General features: G+C 35.7%; 1 protein-coding gene and 1 pseudogene across 1 annotated transcript; both read right to left on the bottom strand.

Annotated features, from left to right (window-relative positions):
* Positions 1-384: 384 nt before the first annotated feature.
* Positions 385-2,918, bottom strand: LOC102596038 (subtilisin-like protease SBT1.7; annotated as a pseudogene).
* Positions 2,919-5,453: 2,535 nt separating this feature from the next.
* Positions 5,454-7,916, bottom strand: LOC102595368 (subtilisin-like protease SBT1.2). The gene has a single exon (XM_006358778.2). The coding sequence runs from the start codon at positions 7,853-7,855 to the stop codon at positions 5,612-5,614; it is 2,244 nt and encodes a 747-aa protein (XP_006358840.1). The 5' UTR covers positions 7,856-7,916; the 3' UTR covers positions 5,454-5,611.
* Between the last annotated feature and the right edge of the window lie 1,648 nt (positions 7,917-9,564).

Genomic DNA, 9,564 nt, shown 5'->3' with positions numbered 1-9,564 from the left:
ATGTTGGTGTCTCCAACGTTTTTTCATCTGAAAGGAAAAAACAGAGAAAAGAAACAAGAAACAAAGGTAGAAGGAGAAAGAAACAAGACTCAAACACAAGATGAGGTACCCATTTCCACCGGAGTACTTTACAGAAGAATGTGATGCTCGTTATGGCTCCAAACGATTTGATGAGAAAGGAGTGGAGCTCAAATTATGAAACACAAGATATTAGGGCACATTTCAGACACGATGGCCGGTCTATTTTGGAGCAGGGCCAGATTTTTTTTCTGCTTTTCTTTTGGGCTCATTTGAGCCAGATTGTACAGTCTTTAATCTGAAATAAAAGAGCTCTAAGCTCAACTAATTAAAACAAAAAACTTTATTTTTTGAAAAAAAATGAAATCAAGAAGAAAAGTTGAGCAGGGCATGGTCACTAATATCAAAGAGGATATGCTTTTGCATACTTCAATCACATAAAGTTTATTGAAACAGTACATTTAATAATATGAAAAAGTAACATAAAGTTTATTCTGTAAACAAACAGAATTTTCACTATAATCAAATGTCTGAGTACTTTATGCACTTATATAGCCTAATTTTCACTTGTCTAACACAATTGCAATTGGACTTCTCACTGAGTGCCTATTAGAAGTCCACTTCAAGAAACCCCCAACAATCACAAAGTTTGAGTTGTTGGTTGTCTTGGAAAATGTCACTTGGTATGATAACTTCTGGTTCAACTCGGAGAAATTTAGCTCTGTGGGTTTAACTTCCACGACAACGCCTTTTGGTGAAGCTACCTCCACTTCGTAAGATGATGTTGCGTCACCAACGTTGGTCACAGTTCTGGTATATGTTTGAGGAGTTGATCCAAGTCTGAATATGGAAAATGAAGGATAGTTTAATTGTGCTTCAGGGATACTTTTCACCTTCAAACAATTCACCTGACGTTGTAACATTTTACCTACCTCTCGATTGGTATAGTTTAAACCACAAAAATAAGGTACATAGTCCTCAAATGGGGTATCATAAACTAGTCCTGGATCATTTGCCCTCGATGGATTAACATGTCCTGCACCAACTGCAAAGATGTAAGCAGGAATGAGCCTTTCGTCTAGTATTGGACTATTGGCAAGGTTTAACGTGTCAGCGGTCGTCATGATTGCAGACTTAATAACAGCTGGAGACCAATCAGGATGTGAGCTCTTCAGCAGAGCTGCTACACCACTAAGGTGAGGGCAAGACATTGAGGTGCCTGATATAATATTGAATGTGGATTTGGTGTTCTTGTTGTCATCCACGGAGGTAGTCCAAGAAGCAAGGATATTAACACCAGGACCGATTATGTCAGGTTTCAAGATTCCAGGACTAGCTCTACTTGGTCCGCGAGAAGAAAATGCAGCAACAATTGGAGCATTTTTATCTCCAATTATTGTTCCTTGGAATGTGATTGTAGCAACAGAGTTAATTGTTGAGTTTGTATAAGCACGAATTCTTAATCCATCTGCATCTGAAACATCCAATGCGGGAAGAACATGAGCATCAGCTGATTTTGTGACACCATATTGTGATGTTTTGATGACAATCATGCCAACACCTCCAGCATCCTTCACAACTTGTCCTTTATCAACATTGGCTACGCCACCGCCGACGCCACCGCCTGCTAGACATAATACTATCTTTCCTCTTATAACAGGGTCATTGAGTGACCCTGGTTTGCAATAAGGGGTTTCCGATTGATCTTTTGCATGTTTTGCAGCATCAAATAGAGTGAAGAATGTTGAGTTGGAAATCTGTGGACGATAAGCAGATTCTCCTTCAAATTCCTCTCCATTTCCAAGCTTAACAGTAGCTTTTATCTTTCTATCAAGCGTGCTGGCACCTACAGTAAGAATCCACGGGGCTGCATTTCCAACTGAGGCAAGCAAAGGACCTCTATTACCTGCAGAACAACTTACAAGAATACCTCTTGCCGTTGCACTGTACGCCCCAAGAGCAATAGGGTCATCATAGAAAGAGTTGGGAGATCCACCAAGGGAGATTGAAAGAACATCTACCCCATCATCTATGGCTGAATCCATGGCAGCTAAAATATCACTGTCAGAACAACCGCCATCAGAACTACATACCTTATATACGGCAATATGGGCAAGAGGGGCAACACCAACAGCAGTCCCATTAGCATTCCCAAATACATTAGCACCTTTCACAAAGGCTCCCGCAGCTGTGCTTGCTGTGTGTGTACCATGTCCATTACCATCTATCGGGGAACCATTGCCAAGTTGGTAGGACCTTGCTCCAATGAGCTTGTTGTTACACTTGTTGATGAAGTTGGACTCACAAACTCCTTTCCACTTAGCAGGCGGAGGAGGCATCCCAACGTCACTAAACGAAGGATGGTCAGGAAGAATTCCAGTGTCTATAACTCCGATGATCACGCCTTTCCCATAGTTGGAATCCTTCCAAACCCCCATGTTCTGCTGCAAACCAAGAAAACTTGGAGTATGAGTAGTATCCAAGGACAAAATCCTCTGTTTCTGAGCAGAGACAAAGCCGTTGTTTTTTCTCCATTTCCTTCACTTGTTCTGCAGTTAATCTTGCTGCAAAGCCTTTCATCACATTGTGATAGGAGTAGATCATGCTGGCTGCCTCTTCCTTTCCACTTGAGCTAATTGCGGTAGTAGTTTTAGGCAAAAAGGAAAGGTAATAGCTGTCTAAATCCGTTAACGATGATTGAGTAGTAATTAGGCTTTCAGGGGATTCAACATGGACTATATAAGTCTCAAGATCACTTTGAATAGTAGGCCATGGAAAAGAACAAAAGATGAAAACAAGAAGGATTTTCAAGAATCCCATGGCTGCAAATACAAGAAGTGAAAATGTATTTGATGAATTTCTCTGCTTTGAAGCAACTGTCTATTTATAGTGCTTCTTTGTTCATGACTTTATTTTAGCTAGTGGAAAAAAGAATAATGTGGACAAGAAAATTAAAAGTAATAAGAGATAAGAAAAGAAAGGCCACTAAGTGTGAATGAGACTAGTTAAATTGAACTTTATTCTATGAATTTGTATATTTTCGAAAAGACTTTCCACTGTAAATTTGCTTAATTATACTCCTTGGATACAATGAACATCTTTCTACATACAATACAAATGTTTAACTGCTAAATCACTTTGTAATAAAAAGTTGCAAATATTCTGTCTAAATGAAGTTGCAATGCATGTTCTCAAAAACATCCCGCTATTCAAGATCCTTTACCAATAATTAATTAAAATAGTCATTCATCCAAGCACTTTAACATATAAAGAGCTTCGAAACTCAAATTTTAAAATTTGACATGTTGTAGATATGAATCGTTTTGAACGAATAATATATCAATAGACTTGAAATATCGAGAGGAGCTCATATCTAAAATTTGGGGTATTTAGAGGAAATTTGAGTTGATCGAGATTGAAAAAATTAATAACAAAACGTGAATTATAGATGATGTACATTGATCTCCTTCAATTGTGGTATATGTGAATCATCCCCATATACATTATGAGAATCACACTAAATACATGTATACTAGATAGATACAGGGAGAGAGGCGAGCGAGAGAGGAGAGTGGCGAGTAAAATAGGAGAGAGACGAGTGAGATAGTCAGATACATGTCAATCCATTTAAGTACCGTGTATCTAGAAGAAATTACACTTAACTCTGACTCTATGTATCATTTGAACTTTTATACTATTATTATCATAATAACTACTCGTCAAATTAGCACTAAGATTTTCAGTCCACTTGATTCCTTGTGGGGGCACAAAGGACCAACAGGGGCTGCTTGAAAAAAATATTGTTAAATTGACTTAATAAACATCCATCCAAGGAGTTAAATTAAAATTAGTGGATGGATATATAATATATGTACTTAATTCATGAATAATAAGTGTATAATCAATATATAATCTATGTATATCAAAAAAGGAAAGTAAACAATGAATCCAATCAATTTTGTGTAAAGATTTTTTTTGTTTGTTTTTCCTTTCTTTTGCGGCACGATACGCATAAAATTATTTGCGTTCGTAAAGTGTTGAGTCAATGTTTAGAGAAGATTTGAGTTGGTTGTGATTCAAGAAAACACATTGTTGAGGAAGAGGAACAGATACAAAGCATAACTATTACACAAACAGAGTATATGGATGTATATACATATATGATACATAGTTATACATCATATATACATAATTATACATTATTTATACAATATTGATACATTGCATATACATACGACCATTTTAGTTGGAATTTTTTTTTGTCGGATGTACAGTTACATAAGAAGCCCCTCTTTTATGATCTTGGGCAGTGTCTCCCCATGAACTATTTTGAGGCCAAGTTAGGACTAGGGAAAATGTATAAGTACCCCCCAACCTATGCCCGAAATCTCACAGACACACTTATACTATACTAAGGTCCTATTAACCCCCCCCCCCTCCCCGAACTTATTTTAGAAATAATTTTCTACCCCTTTTCAGTCTACGTGGCACTATCTTCTGGGCCCAGTGCGTGTTGACAATCTTTTCAAGCTATCTGGTTGATAGTGCCACGTAGGCTAAAAAGAGGTAGAAAAATATTTATAAAATAAGTTTGGGGGGGGTAATAGGACTTTAGTATAGTATAAGTGTGTCTGTAAGATTTTGGGCATGGGTTGGGGAGGGGCGGTACTTATGCATTTTCCCTTATGACTAAGATAAGTTCATCTTCTTATCATGATATAAGAGTCAAATTCATTCAATTTCATTTGGCGGGCAGCAAGGGGTTAATTAAGAATGAGAATATCTCTTTATGTGGATTTGAACAATTCTTACTCCATTAACTAGTTGTAAGGGTTTAGGTAGGGCAAAATTAATTTCTTATTATAATAATGCCATCAATACATAATTGGCCACACACAAATAGCAACAATGCTTTCCATAATTCTTGTTTTTTGTGAAAATTATAACAAAACTAAAGTTGGTTAATTTAATTTCTTTGCAAGACAAACAAGTACCATGGATGATATACATTGGTCCCCTTCAATTGTAGAATTTGGACTTGGTCTCTTGACATGTATAGTTGGTTATAGATTTCTCAATTGGCCACTATATGTTAAAAAATAAAAGAAGTTCATTCGAATTAATTACAACGTAACGTATTTTCCAGGAAATTCATAGGAAATGTCTATTATTTTTCTTGTCTTATTAATAAGTTTCACAATTACTTTTTGAAGTCACCAAAGACTAAGACTTTATTTTTGAAGTCACTGTCAAGATTCTGGATCAAAGGATGCGTGCATTATTATGTAGGTGACAACAAATTTCCCAAATTTAAGTATGAATTGAGATTCTTACGGGGTTACTCAACTAATATTTATTATATCGAGAAGTCACTTTATTTGTTGAAAAAAAAATGAAATCAAGAAGAAAAGTTGATCAGGGCATAGTCACTAACATCAAAGAGGATATGCTTTTGCATTCTTCAATCACATAAAGTTTATTGAAACAATACATTTAATAATGAAAAAGTAACATAAAGTTTATTCTGTAAACAAACAGCATTTTCACTATAATCAAATGTGTGAGTACTTTATGCACTTATATAGCCTAATTTTCACTTGTCTAACACAATTGCAATTGGACTTCTCACTGAGTGCCTATTAGAAGTCCACTTCAAGAAACCCCCAACAATCACAAAGTTTGAGTTGTTGGTTGTCTTGGAAAATGTCACTTGGTATGTTAACTTCTGGTTCAACTCGGAGAAATTTAGCTCTGTGGGTTTAACTTCCACGACAACGCCTTTTGGTGAAGCTACCTCCACTTCGTAAGATGATGTTGCGTCACCAACGTTGGTCACAGTTCTGGTATATGTTTGAGGAGTTGATCCAAGTCTGAATATGGAAAATGAAGGATAGTTTAATTGTGCTTCAGGGATACTTTTCACCTTCAAACAATTCACCTGACGTTGTAACATTTTACCTACCTCTCGATTGGTATAGTTTAAACCACAAAAATAAGGTACATAGTCCTCAAATGGGGTATCATAAACTAGTCCTGGATCATTTGCCCTCGATGGATTAACATGTCCTGCACCCATTGCAAAAATGTCAGCACGAAGGAGCCTTTCGTCTAGTATTGGACTATTGGCAAGGTTTAACGTGTCAGCGGTTGTCATGATTGCAGACTTAATAACAGCAGGAGACCAATCAGGATGTGAGCTCTTCAGCAGAGCTGCTACGCCACTAAGGTGAGGGCAAGACATTGAGGTGCCTGATATAATATTGAATGTGGATTTGGTGTTCTTGTTGTCATCCACGGAGGTAGGCCAAGCAGCAAGGATATTAACACCAGGACCGATTATGTCAGGTTTCAAGATTCCAGGACTAGCTCTACTTGGTCCGCGAGAAGAAAATGCAGCAACAATTGGAGCATTTTTATCTCCAATTATTGTTCCTTGGAATGTGATTGTAGCAACAGAATTAATTGTTGAGTTTGTATAAGCACGAATTCTTAATCCATCTGCATCTGAAACATCCAATGCGGGAAGAACATGAGCATCAGCTGATTTTGTGACACCATATTGTGATGTTTTGATGACAATCATGCCAACACCTCCAGCATCCTTCACAACTTGTCCTTTAGCAACACTGGAGACGCCACCGCCTGCTAGACATAATACTATCTTTCCTCTTATAACAGGGTCATTGAGTGACCCTGGTTTGCAATAAGGGGTTTCCGATTGATCTTTTGCATGTTTTGCAGCATCAAATAGAGTGAAGAATGTTGAGTTGGAAATCTTTGGATGATAAGCAGATTCTCCTTCAAATTCCTCTCTATTTCCTAGCTTAACAGTAGCTTTCATCTTTCTATCAATAGTGCTGGCGCCTACAGTAAGAATCCACGGGGCTGCATTTCCAACTGAGGCAAGCAAAGGACCTCTATTACCTGCAGAACAACTTACAAGAATACCTCTTGCCGTTGCACTGTACGCCCCAAGAGCAATAGGGTCATCATAGAAAGAGTTGGGAGATCCACCAAGGGAGATTGAAAGAACATCTACCCCATCATCTATGGCTGAATCCATGGCAGCTAAAATATCACTGTCAGAACAACCGCCATCAGAACTACATACCTTATATACGGCTATGTGGGCAAGAGGAGCAACACCAACTGCAGTGCCATTAGCATTGCCATATACATTAGCACCTTTCACAAAAGCTCCCGCAGCTGTGCTTGCTGTGTGTGTACCATGTCCATTACCATCTATCGGGGAACCATTGCCACGTTTGTAAGACCTTGCTCCAATGAGCTTGTTGTTACACTTGTTGATGAAATTGGACTCACAAACTCCTTTCCACTTAGCAGGCGGGGGAGGCATCCCAACGTCACTAAAAGAAGGATGGTCAGGAAGAATTCCAGTGTCTATAACTCCGATGATCACGCCTTTCCCATAGTTGGAATCCTTCCATATACCCATGTTCTGCTGCAAACCAAGAAAACTTGGAGTATGAGTAGTATCCAAGGACAAAATCCTCTGTTTCTGAGCAGAGACAAAGCCGTGTTTTTTCTCCATTTCCTTCACTTGTTCTGCAGTTAATCTTGCTGCAAATCCTTTCATCACATTGTGATAGGAATAGATCATGGTAGCAGCCTCTTCATTTCCCCTCGAGCTAATTGCGGTAGTAGTTTTAGGCAAAAAAGAAAGGTAATAGCTGTCTAGATCCGTTAAGGATGATTGAGTAGAAATCAGGCTTTCAGGAGATTCAACATGGACTATGTAAGTCTCGAGACCACTCTGAATAGTAGGCCATGGGAAAGAACAAAAGATGAAAACAAGAAGGATTTTGAAGAATCCCATGGTTGAAATTACAAGAACTGATAATGTATTTGATGAATTTATCTGCTTTGAAGCAACTGTCTATTTATAGTTCTTTGTTCATGACTTTATTTAGCTAGTGGAAAAAAAGAATAATGTGGACAAGAATATTAAAAGTAATAAAAGATAAGAAAAGAAAGGCCACTAAGTGTTAAATTGAACTTTATTCTATGAATTTGTAGATTTTTCAAAAGACTTTCCACTGTAAATTTGCTTAATTATATTTGGATACAATGAACATCTTTCTACATACAAATTTTAACTGTTAAATCACTTTGTAATAAAAAGTTGCAAATATTCTGACTAAATAAAGTGGCAATGCATGAACATGCAGCTATTCAAGATCCTTTTCCAAGAATTAATTTAAATAGTCATGAATCGTTTTGAACGAATAATATATCAATAGACTTAAAATATCGATAGGAGCTCATATTTAGAATTTGAGGTGCTCAAAGGAGATTTGAGTTGGTCGAGATTAAAAAAATTAATAACAAAACTAAAGTTGGTTAATTTAATAACTAAAATAAAAAGCGGTTAATTTAATTTATTTGCAAGACGAAACGTGAATCATGGATGATGTAAAATTTATCTCCTTCAATTGTGGAGATTGGACTTGCGTGGACATTTGACATTTATAGTTGGCATGACGTGAAGGGTAGAGCTAGTAACCTGCACGCAGGTTCGATCGAATTTAGTAGATTTTGCTTACATACCTTAAAATCTCGCTAAATTAATATATGTGAGACCATAAAATATTATTATTTTATAGATGTATTATTTAATGGATAAATTAATATTTATTAATTTAAAGAGTGTTTTGAGATTCAATGAAGGTCAATTTTGATTACATCAAAATCATTATATCTTACTAATTTATATATCATATTTATTGAATTCACATAAGAAATAAATTAATTATATATAAAGTACAGTGAGTACATCAAAATCATTGTATCTTACTAAATTATACATCATATTTATTGAATTTATATTTTTTTTAAATCATTATGCATAAAGTACAATGTATATGTATGAATCACTGTAATATATTTTTTTTGTTAAATGATTCATTGTAAAATAAATTCAAGAATTCAATAATTCATTGTAAAAATAAGTTCAATATATATAATGTTCATTATTTCTTAATAACAAAATATTATTCAATGTATCTTTACTAGAAACATTCAATGTATGATGGTGAGAGAATAAATTATATAAGCAACATAGGAATTTTTTTGTAACCATATGCATAAATGGCTTCTCATTTAAAATGTGTCACAAAATGACAGATCAAATACGTAAAGTAGTATGTGAATACAAAAGAGAGCATTCCACTTGCACTCAAAAAGATTTGTAGTCGTGACAACAGTAGAACTTTTGGATGCAATAAAAAAGTTAGACATGAGCTTCAACTAGATTTAAAGTTTTACGAAAAAAATAATAAAATCATAATTCACTAAATTGTCTTAGATATATTTGTACTTTTAAAGAATTATTAATTTATAATATTAATGGGACAGTATATTTATATAGGGTCTTTGAAAATATATTGTCTTATTAACGTATCGAAATGAGTGATTTTTTCCATTGGCCCAAGTCAAGACATGAGAAAAATATTATCTTAGAGAGATTATTAGTGTATCGAGTATTAATTTAGTGAAGTATTATTATATTATATTTGTGTTAATAAA

Source organism: Solanum tuberosum, unplaced genomic scaffold, assembly GCF_000226075.1.
Source record: "Solanum tuberosum cultivar DM 1-3 516 R44 unplaced genomic scaffold, SolTub_3.0 scf00281, whole genome shotgun sequence".
In the NCBI taxonomy this organism is placed as follows: Eukaryota; Viridiplantae; Streptophyta; class Magnoliopsida; order Solanales; family Solanaceae; genus Solanum; species Solanum tuberosum.
The sequence above is the reverse complement of the archived record's forward strand: the minus strand, read 5'-3'. Positions and strand labels throughout refer to the sequence as shown.